This window comes from Littorina saxatilis, linkage group LG1, assembly GCF_037325665.1.
Source record: "Littorina saxatilis isolate snail1 linkage group LG1, US_GU_Lsax_2.0, whole genome shotgun sequence".
Classification (NCBI taxonomy): Eukaryota; Metazoa; Mollusca; class Gastropoda; order Littorinimorpha; family Littorinidae; genus Littorina; species Littorina saxatilis.
This window is the reverse complement of record NC_090245.1, coordinates 25,022,343-25,043,819: the sequence shown is the minus strand read 5'-3', so window position 1 is coordinate 25,043,819 and position 21,477 is coordinate 25,022,343. Positions and strand designations below refer to the sequence as shown.

The window sequence follows — 21,477 nt, the reverse complement described above, 5'->3', positions numbered from 1 at the left end:
CCGTGAAATTTCAGACCAGCTTTTCCTTTTTGAAACTACTTATTTTTAGCTATGGCATTCATAGACCGGGATGTCCTGTCCAAGTTGTTGGGTTTTTATTACGTTCCTTCAACTTGTATGGCTATGCAGGACCGTGTCCTGTTTAAATAGATGTTCACCTTCCAGTTGATAATCAGATGATCTTAGGCGTTCCACAGTGAAGCAGCTCCAGCAGCTACCCCCGATATCTTCCAACACAGCTTGGTAGTGAACAGACTGTGGACTTTCACCAACGAGGACAAGACAACGTGAGTCTCTCTCTCTCTCTCTCTCTCTCTCTCTCTCTCTCTCTCTCTCTCTCTCTCTCTCTCTCTCTCTCTCTCTCTCTCTCTCTCTCTCTCTCTCTCTCTCTCTCTCTCTCTCTCTCTCTCTCTCTCTCTCTCTCTCTCTCTCTCTCTCTCTCTCTCTCTCTCTCTCTCTCTCTCTCTCTCTCTCTCTCTCTCTCTCTCTCTCTCTCTCTCTCTCTCTCTCTCTCTCTCTCTCTCTCTCTCTCTCTCTCTCTCCTCTCTCTCTCTCTCTCTCTCTCTCTCTCTCTCTCTCTCTCTCTCTCTCCTCTCTCTCTCTCTCTCTCTCTCTCTCTCTCTCTCTCTCTCTCTCTCTCTCTCTCTCTCTCTCTCTCTCTCTCTCTCTCTCTCTCTCTCTCTCTCTCTCTCTCTCTCTCTCTCTCTCTCTCTCTCTCTCTCTCTCTCTCTCTCTCTCTCTCTCTCTCTCTCTCTCTCTCTCTCTCTCTCTCTCTCTCTCTCTCTCTCTCTCTCTCTCTCTCTCTCTCTCTCTCTCTCTCTCTCTCTCTCTCTCTCTCTCTCTCTCTCTCTCTCTCTCTCTCTCTCTCTCTCTCTCTCTCTCTCTCTCTCTCTCTCTCTCTCTCTCTCTCTCTCTCTCTCTCTCTCTCTCTCTCTCTCTCTCTCTCTCTCTCTCTCTCTCTCTCTCTCTCTCTCTCTCTCTCTCTCTCTCTCTCTCTCTCTCTCTCTCTCTCTCTCTCTCTCTCTCTCTCTCTCTCTCTCTCTCTCTCTCTCTCTCTCTCTCTCTCTCTCTCTCTCTCTCTCTCTCTCTCTCTCTCTCTCTCTCTCTCTCTCTCTCTCTCTCTCTCTCTCTCTCTCTCTCTCTCTCTCTCTCTCTCTCTCTCTCTCTCTCTCTCTCTCTCTCTCTCTCTCTCTCTCTCTCTCTCTCTCTCTCTCTCTCTCTCTCTCTCTCTCTCTCTCTCTCTCTCTCTCTCTCTCTCTCTCTCTCTCTCTCTCTCTGTCTCTCTCTGTGTGTTGTATTGAGTGCGAACTTGATTGCAGGCATGCGGCGCGCGTGTGTGTGCGAGTCGAATTTTCTTTTCCTTTTTATATTTAGTCAAGTTTTGACTAAATATTTTAACATCGAGGGGGAATCGAAACGAGGGTCGTGGTGTATGTGCGTGCGTGTGTGCGTGCGTGCGTGTGTGTGTGTGTGTGTGTGTGTGTGTGTGTGTGTGTGTGTAGAGCGATTCAGACTAAACTACTGGACCGATCTTTTTGAAATTTGACATGAGAGTTCCTGGGTATGAAATCCCCGAACGTTTTTTTCATTTTTTTGATAAATGTCTTTGATGACGTCATATCCGGCTTTTCGTGAAAGTTGAGGCGGCACTGTCACGCCCTCATTTTTCAACCAAATTGGTTCAAATTTTGGTCAAGTAATCTTCGACGAAGCCCGGGGTTCGGTATTGCATTTCAGCTTGGTGGCTTAAAAATTAATTAATGACTTTGGTCATTAAAAATCGGAAAATTGTAAAAAAAAAAAAAAATTTATAAAACGATCCAAATTTACGTTTATCTTATTCTCCATCATTTGCTGATTCCAAAAACATATAAATATGTTATATTCGGATTAAAAACAAGCTCTGAAAATTAAATATATAAAAATTATTATCAAAATTAAATTGTCCAAATCAATTTAAAAACACTTTCATCTTATTCCTTGTCGGTTCCTGATTCCAAAAACATATAGATATGATATGTTTGGATTAAAAACACGCTCAGAAAGTTAAAACAAAGAGAGGTACAGAAAAGCGTGCTATCCTTCTTAGCGCAACTACTACCCCGCTCTTTTTGTCAATTTCACTGCCTTTGCCATGAGCGGTGGACTGACGATGCTACGAGTATACGGTCTTGCTGAAAAATGGCAGCTACTTGACTAAATATTGTATTTTCGCCTTACGCGACTTGTTATTATATTGACATACATGTACATTTCAATGTTCTATTATGCATTATGTATTCGTATAGGTAATGTTGTAATTAGTAATACTGTATGATTGCGATTGACAATTGTCCTTTTATTGTCTTTATTTTTATGTCTTAGTTTAGCAGGGACAGATTGTAAGACTAGGCGTGAGCCTAAAATCTCCATCCTTGAGTAATAAAATTCGTTCGTTCGTTCGTTCGTTCGTTCTCTCTCTCTCTCTCTCTCTCTCTCTCTCTCTCTCTATCTCTCTCTCTCTCATTTCTCTCTCTATCTCTCTCTATCTCTCTCTATCTATCTCTCTCTCTATCTCGCTCTCTCTCTCGTTCTCTCTCTTTCTCTCTATCTCGCCCTCTCTCTCATTTCTCTCTCCTCTTTCTTTTTGCTCGTCCTTCTTTTAATTAATTTGTCTTTTCCTTTTTCTTCTTTTTTTTTTTAAAACTCATCATATTAAAAAGTAAATACAGGAAATATTGAACTATCTGGGCGATCTTCTCTCCTCTTTCTTTTTGTTCGTCCTTCTGTCTAACTTATTTTGTCTTCTCCTTTGTCTTTTTCTTCTGTTTTTAAAAATCTCATTATATGTAAATAAGTGAATACTAGAAATATTGGATTATCTAGGCGATCTTCTTTCTTCTTTCTTTTTGTCATCTTCTTTGTCGTTTTCTTCTGTTTTTGAAAATCTCATCATATGTAAATAAGTGAATACTAGAAATATTGGATTATCTAGGCGATCTTCTTTCTTCTTTCTTTTTGTCATCTTCTTTGTCGTTTTCTTCTGTTTTTGAAAATCTCATCATATTGAGAGAAAACAATTGAATACTAGATATATTGAATTATCTGGGCCATCAAGCATTTCTCCACGGTCGGTCTCTCTTGTCAGCACTGATGGAAGTAAAGGGTTACTAGGCACGTGATTACAAAAAGGGTAAGGGACCCCTAAAATGGACTGGCTGTGAATTTTTACCGCCTTAATTCTGTGAAAATAACAATACGAGAATGATTCCTTCGCCACATCTACCCGCTCTAAATAACTTGCACATGTTAGAAACAGGCAGGGATAAACAAACCACAATACTGACGATGTTCGACAGCTGAGACTGTTATCATTTAAGAAGTGTTGGCCCTTTTCTTCCCCGGGCGAATAAAAACAAAATAGTAGGAACCTCTAAAATGTGTATGTGTCCCCTCATGTGGACACCCTAAAAGTAGTTAAGTAGAAGAAAGGAACAGAAAAATACGTGTTTCAATCATTATAACGAAGAGGCATCCCGAGAAAAACCCGAAACAACCATAATCAACCTATCTGACTAGCGTTCGGGCTTTCAACAAACATCAAACAATTTTCTTTACTTCCATCGTCCTAATTTCATTTAAATTGTTTCGTCTTTGATGTGTGTTTCAATTATACTTTTCAGTCAACTGATGAATATGTCATGGCTTAGACTGAAACCTGGTTAGAAAACGAATCAAGCTGAATGGAATCACAAATAGGAATCGTTGGTCATGAAACACCGACTTTAAATTCAGGTGACTCAGATCGGAATTTGAGTTGTATCAACAGTTTCACTGGAAAGAATCAGAAATCTACTCTGTCCAGCATTACGATCAAATCCGCAAATCAGCTGGAAGACATTAGAAATCTGAGTAAAACGGGAATAAAATGGAATTAATAAGTTCACAGATGAATGAACATTCAGACACGTCATATTTCCAAGTGTCGGACATGCATCATTGCATTTAACGCGAACATTGAATTCACAAACACATCACAGGTACAACAAGCACAGGGTGTCTGATTTCACCGGATATAGCTTCACGCTCAATGCGTCTCGTATTTATAGAAATAACATTGTCATTAACTGGAAAAGGCACTTTGTGTCAGAAGCTTTTGTGTGTTTGGTGTGTCTTCACAAAAGCTCTATCTTTTGTGCCTGGTGGCATTTGAGAAGTAGCTGAAAACTGCAACCCCAGCTCAGACGGCAGCAAATTTCACCACTGAGCTCCTTTTCATAAACATACTTCCGGAGGAGGGGGGGGGGGGAGTGGTTGTTGGATTGTATGTCCCTCCGACTCATTTGGCTGTGGGGGACCCATAGTCTGAACCTCTTGATAGATTACAACACTCTTTCTTTCATGTCCAGTATAGAATAGTCTGTAAGATTTTTTTTTAATATCTTTGCACTATTTATGATACGGTTGCCCAAATTAAAAGCAATTGTAAGCTTATTACATCGCATCTAAGGGTAGAGGTGGCTTGAAATGTAAGATCTGTTTGGCCACAAGGGTTTTCACTTTTTCTTCAATATCTTTTTCGAGTTATGTTATATCACGAATGGGTACTACTTGCATGCCTAATGGGTCAGAATTGACGATTTTGCGAATTTATTTAATGCAAAACACTCAACTCAGAGAACAATACAGACAGCGTTTTGACATAATGTTTCATTAGAGTTTTTTTCAAACATATCAAAAGATTATGTTCCCTGCGAAGATATTATATGCCAAAATACATTTTTGAAAAACAACGTGTGTGTTGTTGTTTTTTTTACATTGATAGGGCCAAAAAAAAAAATAGGTCTGTTTACGGTAACCCGACCGACCCTAGTTTTTTCGCGCGACCCTAGACTTTTTTTTGGCATTTGGGGGGAAAAAAAAAAATCTTGGTTTTTTTGGCAAAATAACGTAAAAATATGGTTTTTTGGAGAAAAAAAAAATAATTAAAAAAAAAAATAATCCCGACCTACCGACCCTATTTTTTTGGCCTATGTTACCGTAAACAGACCTATTTTTTTTTTTGGCCTAGAACTACTAAACCACTTCTTGTTATATATATCATAGAAATTCTCTCTGGTCTTAATTTAAGTTTCTTATTGCAGGGGCAAGAGAACACCATGAATCCAGCAGTTGTCCTTGTTCTCCTGGGTATGTGCTGCACGTCACTGATCTCAGGGGCTGGTGGCTGTGATGCAACAGGTCCCGGAACGTGCACCTTTAATACAGAAACTTGTGGCTGGTCTTTGGGAAGTAATTTGAGCTTTACTGATTCAAACGATTGGAAAAAACGGGGCGTCAGGCTCACCCCTGGAAGCGAAGAAGGGAGGTTGACAAGTAGGACAGCTTGTTCTACAGGAGGACAGATACACTGTTTGACGTTTTGGTTCATATTTGATCAGAACAATACCATCGATCTGACTGTAAACCTCAAGTACGAGGGAAATGATGAAGTTGAGTCACCGCTGTGGATCCTGTCTTCAACTTTTTTTGAGGATTATGGTGAAGTAGAAATCAACACAAGCCGAAATTTTTCGGTTGTCTTCATAGCAAAGAGACGTCGAGATCAAAACACGGGTTCAGACTCGGTGTTAATAGATGAAATAAACTACTATCAATACCGATGCAGAACACCCGTACACCCAATATATGCAACACTGCCGACTGGTACCACAACAGACATCCTGCCCCCAACAACGACTTTTCCTACGCCTTCGATAGCAAACATCTTTTCCACAACAACAACTATTCGTACACCCTTAACTACACCCTTAACTACACCCTTAACTACAAACGCCTTCTCCACAGCACCGACAACTTCTAAAACAACGTCAGAGCAAGTCAAAAACACGGACACAACAAACGATGATAAATTATCTACTGAACCTTCATCTTCACAGACGCCGGGGACCTCTGAAGAGCCATTGGATAAAGTTGGAGTGATCGTTGGATTTGTCGTGACCGCCATCGTCTTCGTCATAATTATCACTGTCCTGGTTGTTGTGTTCCGGCGTAAACGACAGCTGGGAAAACAAGACGACAGTGTCTGCAAGGTTCCTGAAGCACCGAGAACTGACACTGAAAACATGGGAGTAAAAGCTACGGGAACTGGCAGGGAAGACTATAGGGCAGACATAGCAGACAGCGGTGTCTACGATGTTCTCGATGCCCCGAAAACTGACATCGAGTACCTCAGAGAAACAGCTACAGAGACAGGCCAGGAATACCACGGAGAACACAAAACAGACTACGATGACTACGATGAGCTTGGTCCACTGGGAACAGACAACGAGAACTACATAGTGATAGCTACAGGAACAGACCAAAAAGACCACAAGGTACACAACGGTGTTAATTATGATCTTGACGCACCGAGAACAGACAACGAAAACAAGAGAGAAACTGGTAAAGGAACAGGCCAGAAATACAACGGAGAACACGAAACAGACTACGATGACTACGATGAGCTTGGTCCATCGGGAACAGACAACAAGAACGACATTGTGATAGCTACAGGAAGAGGCAAAGAAGACCGAGGGGCACACGAACCAGACACCGGTGACTATGATGACCTTGACGCACCGAGAACAGACAACGAAAATAACAGACATACAGCTAAAGGAACAGGCCAAGAAGACCACAAGGCACACGAGCCATACACCGGTGTCTACATTGACGTTGATACGCCGAGAACAGACAACGAAAATAACAGACATACAGTTGAAGGAACAGGCCAAGAAGACCACAAGGCACACGAGCCATACACCGGTGTCTACATTGACCTTGATACGCCGAGAACAGACAACGAAAATAACAGACATACAGCTAAAGGAACAGGCCAAGAAGACCACAAGGCACACGAGCCATACACCGGTGTCTACATTGACCTTGATACGCCGAGAACAGACAACGAAAATAACAGACATACAGCTAAAGGAACAGGCCAAGAAGACCACAAGGCACACGAGCCATACACCGGTGTCTACATTGACCTTGATACGCCGAGAACAGACAACGGAAATAACAGACATACAGTTAAAGGAACAGGCCAAGAAGACCACAAGGTACACGACGACTATGATGACCTTGATATGCCGAGAACTGACAACAAAAACAACAAAGAAACAGCTAAAGGAACAGGCCAGAAATACAACGGAGAACACGAAACAGACTACGGTGACTACGATGACCTTGACGCACCGAGAACAGACAACAAAAACAACAGACAAACAACTACAGCGACATGCCGAGAAGATCCTGGAGCACACGAACCAGACAACGATGACTACGATGATTTTGACACACCGATAACAGATGACATCAACACACCCACAGCTACAGGAACATGCCAGAAAGACAACGGGACAGACGAACCAGACAACGGTGTCTACATCGATTTTGATTCGCCAAAAACAGACAACGAAAACAACAGACAAACAGCTACAGAGACATGCCGAGAAGATCCTGGGGCACACGAACCAGACAACGATGACTACGATGATTTTGATACACCGAAAACAGACAACGACAACAAAAAAGAGACAGCTCCAGGTACAGGCCAGAAAGACAACGGAACCCACGATCCAGACAACGGTGTGTACATTGATCTAGACACACCAACAACAGACGACAACACCAGAGAAGACTACGGGGCACAGAGGGAGGTATCTGGTGGTGCAGGCCTAGAACCAGCGGCAGCAAACTACGACCGTCTTGACTTTCCTGACGCTGAGAATGAGAAACGTGTGTACGCTGACTTACTCGGCAATAATTGTCAAGCTATCTCAGAAAGAGAAATGTACGAATCTTTAGCAGAAAACAGAGACAGCCATGACTACAGCGATGCTCTGGATAGAAGTCAAGTTGCACACACTGAATGAACGCTTTAAATTCCCAGTTGTTGCAACATGTTTTGAGCTAGCGTGTCAACATTGTTCTGTGGAAGTATGTTTCCTTGCTTCTGACATGCTTTGTGCTTATACATGTCGCCATTGTGTTGGAGTAGTTTGTCTCCCTTGGTCTCCGCCATTTAGTGCTGATATGTAAAGTTTGTTTGCAGTAGTTTGTCGCCCTTGCTCTTGTACATTGGTGAGCAGATGTATCAGCACTTTTTTGCGGTAGTATGTCTCCCTTGTTTCTGTGCAATTTGTGTTGGTTAATTTTGTGCAGTTTTGACAGCGGTAGCTTATCTCCCTTGTTCTGTTACATTTTGCGCTGATATGTCACCAGGTGTTGCAGTAGATTGTCTCCCTTATTCACCGTGATTCTGATAATTATTGTGTCTGTGTCAGTGTGTGACAGCCCTTTTTGCAGTAGGTTGTCTCCCTTACTCTTCTTAATTCTGGTATATACATACTTTGTGCCTGTGTCAGCGTGTGGCAGTCCTCTTTGTCTCCCTTGTAAGCCTACATTTTGTGCTGGTATGTCCGCGCTTTTTGCAGCACCTCTCCTCGTTGTTATGGAACATTTTGTGTTGAGTGTTCAGCATTTTGTACTGTTGTGTCAGTAGCTTTTGCAGTTCTTTGTTCTTGTATAGGCCCTATTATTGACAGCACTTTCATCATTTATTTGTCTAATCTTCTCAAACAAAGTGTGGTGTTGTGCCGGTATGTTTGCAGTTCTTTGTTATTGTACATTCTTGACCACACTTTTATCTGTACTTTGTCTCCCTTCTTCTTAAACATTTTTTGTTTTTTTGTCAGCAGGAGGATTTTTTGTATAATTTGTGCAATCGTGTTCAAATAGTTACGATTCCTTGCTTGTTTCTTTGAAATTTGTTCTGTCTTTCAACATTTCCGTTTTGTCATGCTTTTTATTTGATTTAGCACTGCACCGTAAATTTACAATACTTCGAAGTTTTGTCTCAGTAGTTGTATGAATTAAAGCCATTATCCAATATTTTCAAAAGCATTTTTCATATATATTCATCTTTGCGGGTTTACCTCCTAGTCTGTCTTTCTGTAGTCTGTATTTCCCGTCACTTCACTGAACACCGTCTACTCCGTCTGGTTTCTGTGTGTCTTATTGTGTTATCTGGATGTATATTCTCTCTGCCGTGTGTGTGTGTGTGTGTGTGTGTGTGTGTGTGTGTGTGTGTGTGTGTGTGTGTGTGTGTGTGTGTGTGTGTGTGTGTGTGTGTGTGAGTGTGTGTGTGTGTTACTAAATGATTTTTGTAGTTCTGCGTCTGCGTGTTTTGTGTGTGTCTTTTTCTAGTCTGTTTCGGGGTTTTCCTGAAATTGCTCTCTACACACACACACTAACATACACACACACACGCACACACACACACACACTCAAACACACACATACACACGCACGCACGCGGCACGCGGGCACGCACGCACGCACGCATGCACAAACACACGCACTCACATACACATACATCACCTCGACTCCATTCTCAGTCTATTTAAAAATGTTAAATCACCGACTCCGTCTGGTTTCTGTGTCTTATTGTGTTATCTGGGTTATTCTGTGTGTGTGGGTGTGGGTCTGGGTGTGGGTGTGGGTGTGGGTGTGTGTGTACGATCAACTGCCTGGTCCCTACCAGAACTAGTTTATAAACACTGTGACTACCTGTCTGCTATGACTTGCAGGGAGTTTTGATAATTTCAATTCTGCTGCGGTTTCTCTAAGTTTCTATTTCATAGATTGTGCTTTTCTTTTGTTACTTTCTGGTTTCCCTATAGTCTTTTATGCTAATTGTCTTATTGTTCTTTGTTTGATCACTCAATTAATCATTCGTACGTTTGTTTGGTTTTTGTTTGTGTGTTTGTTTGTTTGTTTCTTTGTTTCTTTCTTTATTTGTGTGTGTCTGTCTGTCTTCTTCTTCTTCTTCGTTCACGGGCTGAAACTCACACGTTCACTCATGTTTTAGCACGAGTGGGCTTTTACGTGTATGACCGTTTTCACCCCACCATTCAGGCAGCATACGCCGATTTCGGGGGATGCCTATTTGGTATTTTCGTGTTTCTATATTCAACCGAACTCTGACATGGATTATATGATCTTTTCCGTGCGCACTTGGTCGTGCGCTTGCGTGTACACACGAAGGGGGATAAGGCACTTGCAGGTCTGCACATAAGTTGACCTGGGTGATCGGAAAAATCTCCAGCCTGAACCCACCAGGCGTCAGCGGCCAGGATTTGAACTCAAGACCTTCCGATTAGGAGGCTGATGTCTTACCACTACGCCCGACGTCTGTCTGTTTTTGAACAGTTGCTTGTTTACAGGTGTATTACCTTCTTTTCATGGTAACTTGGATAGTCAATGTTTTTATTTGTTTGATTCCCATCAAAGAAACAGAAATGGTAACCATTCTTCAAATGGCGCTGCAGTTTTGATGTCATCAAGTTAATTCCTTTGCAGAATTGATTGATTTTCTCAAAAGCCATTATCAATGTGTTTATCAATTAACACCTGTTCATTTCTGTCCAACTGCAATGCAAACTCAATGTGGAGGAAACAAGGATTCATTACAAACAAGTCATCCCTGTACATCAACAGATTTATGTACCTCAATCAATACTGCTAGTATGAGTGACAGGAATCTAAAAGAAAAAACAACCAAACGCAAATGTACTACTACTTCTACGACTCGTTTGAATGTAAAACAGAAATGTAACACTATCTGTGAGGGCCCCAAAGGGGGGGTATCATCACGATCACAGGAAGGGAAATTTTAGCTTTCACGATCACAGTTACCTTGATTTTTGTTTTCACGATCACGAACACCAGTGGCAAATCACGGTCACGGTAAAAGTTGCAGGTACAGAAAGCACGTGTCAAAGTAAACACAACCACACAGTAATTCGCTCCTCTGGATCTATTGTTTATTCAACACAAAGTGAGAACTGTTGCACTTTTTTATTATTATTTTTTTAGTTCTCTTTCATACACACACAGAAATTCATATCATGGTTTGTAATCAGTAACAAGAATGTTGTTTTCATTGTTTTCTCTCGCTCTCTCTCTCTCTCTCTCTCTCTCTCTCTCTCTCTCTCTCTCTCTCTCTCTCTCTCTCTCTCTCTCTCTCTCTCTCTCTCTCTCCACTCATACACATTCAACTCCCACACCCTCACTCACACACATGAATATATACTTACACAATTTCACATTTCCAGAGCTAAATCTTGTAAACCCATTTTCTCAAAAACTATTGGGTGGATTGAAATTAAAGTACATGTATTTTCAACTTTGCCATACAATTTGAGGTACACCATCGCCTGGTTTCATGGGCTTGAAAAACAGACAGGAATGCTACAGGCCAAAAATGGTTTTACCTGAAAGAAGCGCGCAGTGCCAGTGGCGAAGCCACAAGCCTGAGCCAAAGGGGGGATCCGGGGGCATGCCCCCCCGGATTTTTTTCAAAAAACGGTTAAAATCTGTGCAATCTGGTGCATTCTGGGCATCATTTTCAGGGCTGTAATAGTGTTGTGATCTTGTTAAAAAATCCCATTTTAGCCTCCCCCCACCACCATTAAACACACCTCCAAACTGGTGAAAACAACACTACTGTGCGCTGGCTTCATTGAGACCGGCGCCCGGTCGCGTTGCGCGATATTCACACGGATCGTTTTTGCGGAAATGTTTCAACTTCACCGGAATAAATTTGACTTTACCGGATTTTGAAAACGGCTTTATCGGATTTCCGGCAATTACCGGAAAAGTAGCATGCCTGACAAATCCCCAACGAACATGACTTTGATCGTCTTTGACATGAGGATTAAGTGACCCAAACTGGCACGTCTCCCCGCCATTGTTTCTGAATTTAACCCATTGTTGATATTAAAGTTTACAGGCGCTAAAATAAATCCAAGCTTAATGCAAAGAAGCGACAATTAGAATCTATGCCAAGCGTGTCCACGTTGCTGGGATGAAAAACACATTTCTAGTTTCGGTTTTGGCTACACGCAGACTCGATCTCGAGCCAGTCGAGGTCACACTGAGCGAGTGACAGCCGGACGTGGCAATGTCGACAATGTCAATGATCTCACTCAAACTCAAAGATCTTGAACAAATTTCAAGATCTTTGCCTACATTCAGAACAGTCATAGAGCAACATAGATCAACATATCTTGATATTTCGTCTTCGGAAAGACCGACCCGTAGCCTGACCTTTCCACCAAGGAAGGCATTCTCGCCGCCTGCTTTGGTCTGGCTTGAATCCACAAAATATAACAGAAGTTCGATGACAGTACTGCTGCACGCCATTTTTGATCTTCGAATTCGAATTTGACTGAATGCACTCAAAACTTTTGCACGAAGCCCTTCCATTGGATGAAGTTTGGCAGACTTTAGCAATTTGCCTTCTGATTGGATCTCTTTTTTTGTGTGATTGGTTCTCTTAAAGGGAAGCAATCGCTGTCAAAATCATATTTCTGAATGTGTTGTTGCTTCCCTTCAATCGGGATTGGCTCCTTGACGAATAGAGGATCATAGAGTGATACAGCTGTGAAAAATGTACGTTGAAAATAAAATGCTTTGCAATAATGCCCATCACGATCACGAAAACAAATGACGATCACGATCACGAGACATGATTTTTTTGTCATCACGGATCACGGGCAAAGTCCCATCACGATCACAGAAATGGAAATTTCGGCAATCACGGTCACAGAAAGGTCAAAAAACGCCAATCACGATCACGATTTTAAACCCTTTGGGGCCCTCATCTGTGACAATGACGGTTCTACGACTCGTTTGAAGGACAGTATAGATCGAACCTTAACCCACAACTACGAAAATTTGTGTCAGACTTTTTTGAACAGGAAAATATGCCTCTGTTCAACAGTAACCAAAACATGGAAGATGTTTTTGAAACTTTACAGAAATGTAACACTAGCCTATCTGTGACAATGTTGCTTTTGAATTGAACCCATATTTGTTGAACAGGAGAGAATGTTCCTGTTCAACAGTGCCCAAAACACTGAATCTGACGTTTTTGAATCTTTTCTGTCATCTAACTGAATCTGACGTTTTTGAATCTTTTCTGTCATCTAACCCAATTGCTCATGACTTCATCGATCTTGAACATGCCTACTTTTCAAAGAAAGACAGACAAAAGCGAAATCTGCATGTTAGCCATCTGCCTGAAATGGTCAATGCACTTTTGTAAAATTGTCACAGCTGTTATGCACTTTTGTGAAATGGTCAGTGCTGTTGTGCACTTATGCAAAACTTGGTGCTGTGCTGTTAACATTTGAACAAAATGCATTTTGTTCAAATGTTTAGTGCAACTTGCTACTATATAATCGCTGTATGCGCTTTGTGGTAATAATGCACTGTTGTGAAAAGTTTGCGCTAAATGTTGGCACTATGCATCATTGTTGGAGCACCCTCCTGTAGATGCACCATGCTGAAAAATGTACTTATGAATCAAGCATTGACTGAAATAAACAATTTATATATCCAGCACAACATGCAATTCATTAACTTTTGACCCTAACCTTTAACACTTCCCAAAATAAATCTTTGGTGGACATTGCATCGACGCTGTTCATTTTCAATGAACATTGTTCTTGTCACAGACTGTCCTTATCTGCAGATACCAAGGACTACTACTAAAGGACGTGCACAGCGTGATTCCTGACTTCGCTAGCGGAGGCCAGTTTTCTTCAGGCTCCGCAGTCCCCTTGTTCTATTTTTAGCCGCAATTCGGCGTAGGAGTTTGGAAGAACTTTTTTTAAATGTAATACAATGTTTTTTTTAACAAGTATACACTTTAGTCACATCGAAGATTGTTTTAGATATCACACTGAGAGTATTTATGTATTAGATTCTTCCCTAGCGAACATTTTAAATTCAGTTGAGGTAGTGCAAAGTACGCACTATGTTGCCTTGTCGCAAGGTTACAACCGGACAAGAGTGCATTGGCCTACCATGCTGGCGGCGATTCTGAGTTGAAAATTCTTGTTTACCAAGTGTTTTGCTGTTTCTGTGCCTTCAAAATGCCTAATAAGTGTGGTGTGGTGAACTGCAAAGGAAATTACAACGAGAAGAATATGTGCCGTGTGTTTAGACTGCCAAGAGACGAGTCTGAGAGACAGAAGTGGCTGGTCAATATAACACTTACCTCGACAGTACTATTCTTGCACATTATCTATTATAGGCCGAAAAAATTGGACAAAACGCTGAGTGGGTACAATTATCTCCCATAACCATGCGCCACCGTGGATCCCAAGCACTGTCCGAGTGCTTCCCCCTTACAGGATGTAGGTGGCGCGTCCTCTTTCTTTTTTCGCGCGTGTCAGACCGGCTGTGTTTCTGCTACGCTCCCGGATTATTTTGGACTAAGAGGCTTCTTTTCTGTGTGGACTATCACCTGTTGGATTATTGTGTGTTATTCCACTTCTGGCTTGAGGCTACGTTGTGTTTCCTTCAACTTGTGCCTCCGTTTTTGTGTGGCGGACTCGGCGTGCCTCCCGTCCTACTTCGTGGTGACCGGTCGTCTGCTTCTCGTTTCGCCGCATTCACTTGAGTATTGACCTAAATTTTCTTTGAATTTTGTTAATTCTCGGTCTTTAAGGGTACGTACAGGGCGAGGTAGGATGTCTCGTCCTGTTTTGGGCTCTGGTTCTACGGAACCAGAGTCTGCCGGGGGCAACCCTTCTCCGGGCGCCCAGCGTCATGTTTTACGCACGGAGAAGGGGATCTTTCGGCGCTCCGACTCTCCCTCCCCAAACGCTTTGCGTTTGCGGCGAGGGAGGGCGGAGAAAGCCTGTTTGAGCAAGCTCAATGCGAGCTTGCTCAAACAGGCTGGGCTTGAGCCTGGGACTTCGGGCGGGGCTGCGCCGTCGAAGGTTCGGGGAAGGTCGAGGGGAAAGAAAAAGCTTCTTTCTCCTTCTCCTTCAGTGGAACAGGCTTCCCCCCCTTCGACGCCGTTGTCCGGCCCTCAGTCTCAGGCTTCAGCTCCTCCCGGTTTCAAGCCTGGGGGGAAGGTTTCCTTCTCCTCCCTGGCTCGAATCCGGGGGCAGGTCGATTCCCAACCCTCTTTGGGGGTTGGTGAATCCGATCTAGGGGCTACTGGAGAGACTCAGGTTTTGACAGCCAACGGCCATACCACGTTGTAAACACCGGTTCTCGTCCGACCACCGAAGTTAAGCAACGTCGGGCCCGGTTAGTACTTGGATGGGTGACCGCCTGGGAACACCGGGTGCAGTTGGCATTAAAATCTTCCTTTTCCGGTGCCTCTCCTGTGCCCTCCTCGGTTTCCACCGCTGTGGAAGCCAGGAGGGACACGGGTCCTCCTCTGAACTCCCTCGCTGGGTCGTCTGCTGCTGTTTCGACAGTAGTTTCGGCCTCCTGGGTGGGGAGATCGGAGGAGATGACGGGGTCTCTGAATTCCCTCCCCGCTGGGGTTGGGATGCGAATTGACCCCGTTCAGGGCGGTCCTGTGGGGGCAGGGGTTTCAGGCTTCGTGCCTACGACCACTGCTACTACGGTTCCCTCTGACGTCCGTGTGACTGGTGGCTGTCCCTCTATGAAACGCTCCGGCCGACTAGTTACTGGACGTGGAGGTGTTCGACAGAACGTGGTACAGGGTGACACAAAAAAAACAGAGCTCATAAAAAGTTGAATAATTTCCGCAATATTCAAGTAATTCTGTTATTTGTTTCAGATTCATTAAGAAGACGGATTGATCTAAGAGTCTACCACGTGTGAGCTTCGAGATGCCTTGGACTACAGAGCAAAAGACATTTGCAGTTGAGACATATTTTCGGCTGAAGTCTTTCCGGGAAACGCAATTGCGATTCAAAGACCATTTTAATTGTCGTGAATTTCCTGTCAGCTCAGTGATCTGCGGATGGGTTAAAAAGTTCAGAACCCATGGGGCTGTGAATAACCTCAATGCAAAAGACAAAAACAGACAATCACACTCTGGGCGACCAAAATCAGCACGGACACAAGACAATGTTGCTGCAGTCAGAGACTCTGTTGTCCACAGCCCAAGCAAGTCTGTGCGTCGGCGAAGTCAAGAGCTTGGCATCAACCGGGAGTCTGTAAGAAGAATTTTGATCTCAGATCTCCATCTGTATCCCTACAGGATTCAAATCAAGCACAAGCTCACAGCTGACGACATGAGGAAGCGAGTCACCATGTGCCAGTGGTTTTCAGACAGGATTGACGATGAACCGGACTTTCTCGACAACATGTGGTTTTCAGACGAGGCCCACTTTCTGCTGTCTGGGCACGTTAACTCTAAGAATAACATCTTCTGGGGCAGCACACCCCCTGACCACTGCCTGCAAAGGCCCTTGCACTCTGTCAAGTGTACTGCCTGGGTGGCCATTTCAACTCATGGCATTATCGGGCCATTCTGGTTTGAGGACGATGACGAGCGGTCCTTGACTGTGAACACGGAGCGCTACATCCAGGTCCTGCGCAAGTTCTGGGTAGCACTTGGCCGACGTAGAGGCATTGACAGAGCCCTCCAGTGGTTTCAACAGGACGGAGCCACCCCTCACACCTCCAATGTATCCCTGGAGTGGCTGCAGCAGCGCTTCGAGGACCGACTCATCAGCCGCAGGTGCCACCCGGAGTGGTCACCGCACTCACCAGACCTGAACCCCCCAGACTTCTACCTGTGGGGTTACCTCAAGGACAGGGTGTATGAGCACAACCCCCAGACCATCCCTGACCTCAAAGCAGCCATCACAGCAGCCATCAGAGCCATCCCGAGAGAGGAGTGCAGGAGGGTCATTGAGAACTTTGCCAGGCGAATCCAAGTCTGCCTGCAGCGCCGGGGCGGGCATCTGGAACATATCTTTGAGCGGCTGTAGAACAAAGAGTTTTTTGTTGTATAGCATTGAGACTTTGCAGATGTTGGCTACATAGGTTGTACATAATTCCATAGAATTTTTGTTTCAAACTTAATAAAATTTCAGGAGTTATAAGACTTTTAGTGAGCTCTGTTTTTTTTGTGTCACCCTGTACTTCTGTCGAATGGTCAGGGCGACGGGAACATTGTTTCTGTTGCTCAGACCGACACCTCCGACCGGACCGTCTTGACCCCACGCCATTCCTTAGCGTCTGGTGTTCGGGTGACGGATGGTCCGGACCAAGGGTCCGGAACGTTCCAGGCTTACGGGTCGGGATCGAACCGGACCCACGGGTCCCGACTGGACTTGACCTCCGGTTTTGGTCCGGACGGGACCCATGGTACCGGACCGTACCGGACCTTAGGGTCCAGTGCGGGACAGTACCTCTGGCCCTTGCCGGACCCCCGGACCTACGGGTCCGGATGGTACGGTACGGGACCAGTGGTTCGGTCGGGACCGGACCACCCGACCACCTCTGTTGGTCTGGGTGGTCTGGCACCGAACCGGAACACACCGGACCACCGGACCTACGGGTCCGGATGGTACGGTACCGGACCAGTGGTCCGGTCGGGGCCGGACCACTCGACCACCTCTGTTGGTCCGGGTGGTCTGGCACCGAACCGGACCATGCCGGACCTACGGGTCCGGATGGTACGGTATGTCCACGTCCGACCGAGCCACCCGAACACTTCTGTGGGTACGGATGGTTCGGTACCGAACGGGACCTCCGGATGCTACGGGACCGGACCGAACCTACGGGTTCGGATGGTCCGGTACCGGACCAGTGGTCCGGTCCGAACCGGACCACCCGACCACCTCTGTTGGTCCGGATGGTCTGTCACCGAACCGGACCATGCCGGACCTACGGGTCCGGATGGTACGGTATGTCCACGTCCGACCGAGCCACCCGAACACTTCTGTGGGTACGGATGGTTCGGTACCGAACGGGACCTCCGGATGCTACGGGACCGGACCGAACCTACGGGTTCGGATGGTCCGGTACCGGACCAGTGGTCCGGTCCGAACCGGACCACCCGACCACCTCTGTTGGTCCGGATGGTCTGTCACCGAACCGGACCATACCGGACCTACGGGTCCGGATGGTACGGTAGGTCCACGTCCGGACCGAACCACCCGAACACTTCTGTGGGTACGGATGGTTCGGTGCCGTACGGGACCGCCGGATGGTACGGGACCGGACCACAGGACCGGAACACCGGACCACCCTATCGGATCGGTCCGGACCACCCGACCACCTCTGTTGGTCCGGATGGTCTGGCACCGAACCGGACCTACGGGTCCGGATGGTACGGTATGTCCACGTCCGGACCGAGCCACCCGAACACTTCTGTGGGTACGGGTGGTTCGGTGCCGAACGGGACCTCCGGATGGTGCGGGACCGGACCGGACCTACGGGTCCGGATGGTCCGGTACTGGACCGGTGGTCCGGTCCGGACCGGACCACCCGACCACCTCTGTTGGTCCGGATGGTCTGGCACCGGACCATACCGGACCACCGGACTTACGGGTCCGGATGGTACGGTGTGTCCACGTCCGGACCGAACCACCCGAACACTTCTGTGGGTACGGATGGTTCGGTGCCGAACGGGACCTCCGGATGGTACGGGACCGGACCGGAACACCGGACCACCCTACCGGACCGGTCCGGACCACCTCTGTTGGTCCGGATGGTCTGGCACCGAACCGGACCTACGGGTCCGGATGGTACGGTACGTCCACGCCCGGACCGAGCCACCCGAACACTTCTGTGCGTACGGATGGTTCGGTGCCGAACAGGACCTCCGGATGGTACCGGACCTACGGGTCCGGACCTACGGGTCCGGATGGCCCGGTGTCGGACCACCCGACCACCTCTGTTGGTCTGGATGGTCTGGCACCGAACCGGACCATACCGGACCACGGGTCCGGATGGTACGGTATGTCCACGTCCGGACCTAACCACCCGAACACTTCTGTGGGTACGATGGTTCGGTGCCGAACGGGACCTCCGGATGGTCCGGCACCGGACCGGAACACCGGACCACCCTACCGGACCGGATCGGCACCCCCGACCGGACCGGACCATTTCTTTTCTGATCAGACCCGATGGGTTCCTGTTCAGTCTATAAATGGCGGGGGTTCGTTGGCTGGGCTGACCCAACAGTCGCAGGGTTGTTGTTTTTCTCCCCCTTCGGCTGCTGGAGACGTTTCGTCTTTGGGGCAGGGGTCTTCGCGGCCTCTTGCTTCTGTGGGCGTTTCTTCACAGCCTGCTTCATCGCTTTCGGCTCTTCCCCCTCAAGCTCCCTACACTCCTGCTTTTGAGGAGTTGTCGGGAAGTGAAGAGGAGAGTGAGTCGGAGGACGATAGGGAGGAGGATCAGGGTCGCCCTGTGGTTAACACTGATCCTCTACCCTTGCCGGTTTCTGATGGAACTTCCGAAGCTATGCTTCGTACTTTGCAACAGTACATGACAGACATCACGCGGCGTCTTGACGTCACGGATGCCTCTCTTAAGCGTCTGTCGTCTAGTGTTGACACACAGGACCTGGACCCGGGGTCTGAGGACGAGAGGCAGGAGGCTCGTCCTCGCACAGCTAGAAGGACGTTTGAACAGTTTCAGGACGTCCTTCCCTGAGACGCCCTCTCGTCCTTTGAGTCCGCTTCGGCCCGGGCACGGGAGGCTCACGCTGCGTCTGCCGGCGGCTCGTTTTATGAACGATCCGTCCGCCGGCAATTCGCGTTCCACCCTAGTCTTAGTGCCACGGTGGAAGCGGCAGCACATCGCCTGAGGAGTACAGATTCACGTGCAAACGCGACCTATGTTCCTCGGGAGGACGCGGGTTCAGTGCCATGCTTTCCTTCGGGAGGCGCACCTCCACTGTTTCCTCGTGTCCAATCTGTTTCGTCCCTCCCTTTTCCCTTTGACTCTCGAACTCTCACTTTCCAGACTTCGAGTGTTTAGGGTGGGGCTGACGGTGATGTGTTCGTTGGGGAGGTGCCTTCGGTCAAGAAGGTGGAACTGAGCTCTGCTTCGTTCCACAATCTTGAGGCCACCGTTTCTTCCACAGTCGAGGCCCAATCACAGGCCTTGACATGGATGAGCACGCTGTCCACACTGTTGGACCCTCCCGATCGGGCAGAGTCCGATTCCACTCGGGTCCTTGACACGGTTCGAGTGGATCGGGCTTTGCATGCCGTGCGATCGTGCGTGACGTCTGCGGCAGAATTGGCCATTGGAACACGGGTCCACTTTATTGGCCCTGTTCCGTGATCATTTTCTGCCTACTTCTATAGTGCCTCCGGATATGAGGAAGAGTCTGAGGAACACGTTTCCTCAGCCTTCTTCCCTCTTTCATCCGGACACTGTTCGTTCTGTGGTGGAGTCCACACGCCAGAGGAACACTGATTCTCTGATGGTTGGCCTCGCTGCTTCGGCGACGGCGGCGGGGAGTAAGAGAAGTGCTACAGTCACCTCCAGCTCCCAGCCTCAGAAGAAGAAGAAGAAGAAGAAGCCAGTTTCACTTCCTCCTCTTAGGCGCCTGTTGCGTTCCCAAGCAAGACGAAGGGTGCTCAGACAGGTAAGGGGAAGCAGCACCACCAGGGGGGGTGGTCGCAAGCCTGCGCCTGCCCGCCAGCAGAATTTTCAGTGAGTCCCGGCCCTACGTTGACGCCCCCTCAAGTTGCCCCTCTTTCGTCCGTCGGTTCCCTTTTTCGGGCCCGCGGCATGTGGGGCAGACTGGTCTCCAACCAGTTTTTCTTGAGGGTGGTGTGGTCGGGGTTTTCTCTACCGCTGTCGTCACAACCTCCATTGTCCGCTCTACCCTGGACGTTCCCCCCTCCTCGAGACCCTGCCAGATGGCAGGCTCTTCAGGACGAGGTGAACTCGTTGGTCGAGAAGAAGGCGGTCTACCCCCTTTCTCAGCCTTCTCCAGGGTTCTGCTCCCGCCTGTTCACCGTCCCCAAAAAGGACGGCCGGTTCAGGCCGGTGTTGGACCTCTCCACCTTGAACTTGTACCTTCACAGGTGCAAGTTCAAGATGGAAACCCCTTCGTCGGTCCGGTTGGCCATCCGGCCAAACGATTGGGCCATGTCTGGGACCTCCAGGATGCTTACTTCCACATCCTGGTGGCCCCGGGGTACCGACATCTGCTCCGGTTCGTTTGGGAGGGCACAGTGTTCGAGTTTCGGGCCCTCCCATTCGGCCTGTCCTTGGCCCCTCTGATTTTCAACGGGGACAACAACACCACATGCTTAGCTTACCTTCGCCACCAGGGGGGCACCAATTCTCGGTCCCTCTCCCTGTTGGCGGAGGAGATTCTGCTCTGGTGCCAGACCAATCAGGTCCGGATGTCAGTCCAGTTCGTTCCGGGGAAACTGAACGCCCTGGTCGACATTCTCAGTCGGGGCGATCAGGTTCTCTCCACAGAATGGACCATCGCTCACAACGTTCTACAGCGTCTGTGGGCAAGGTGGGACCGTCCTCTGATCGATCGGTTCGCAACTCGATTCAGCGCTCGGCTTCCCAGGTACGTCAGCCCCTTTCGAGACATGAATGCGTTCCACTTGGACGCATTCACTCTCTTGTGGAGGCTCCTCGATGCTTACACCTATCCCCCGACATCTCTGATTCCGAGGGTGC

The 21,477-nt window shown here is 47.2% G+C and overlaps 1 protein-coding gene, 1 long non-coding RNA gene and 1 other non-coding gene across 3 annotated transcripts in view; 2 read left to right on the top strand and 1 right to left on the bottom strand.

Annotated features, from left to right (window-relative positions):
* The window catches only part of LOC138965619 (uncharacterized), a 498,821-nt gene that overhangs the window by 444,454 nt on the left and 32,890 nt on the right, over positions 1-21,477 (bottom strand). The window lies entirely within an intron of this gene.
* On the top strand, positions 134-9,272 carry LOC138965345 (uncharacterized). Its single transcript, XM_070337486.1, has 2 exons — positions 134-287; positions 5,124-9,272. The coding sequence occupies exon 2, from the start codon at positions 5,139-5,141 to the stop codon at positions 7,896-7,898; it is 2,760 nt and encodes a 919-aa protein (XP_070193587.1). The 5' UTR covers positions 134-287; positions 5,124-5,138; the 3' UTR covers positions 7,899-9,272.
* On the top strand, positions 15,066-15,184 carry LOC138951327 (5S ribosomal RNA). The gene has a single exon (XR_011451100.1). It is a non-coding gene; the product is annotated as a 5S ribosomal RNA (ribosomal RNA).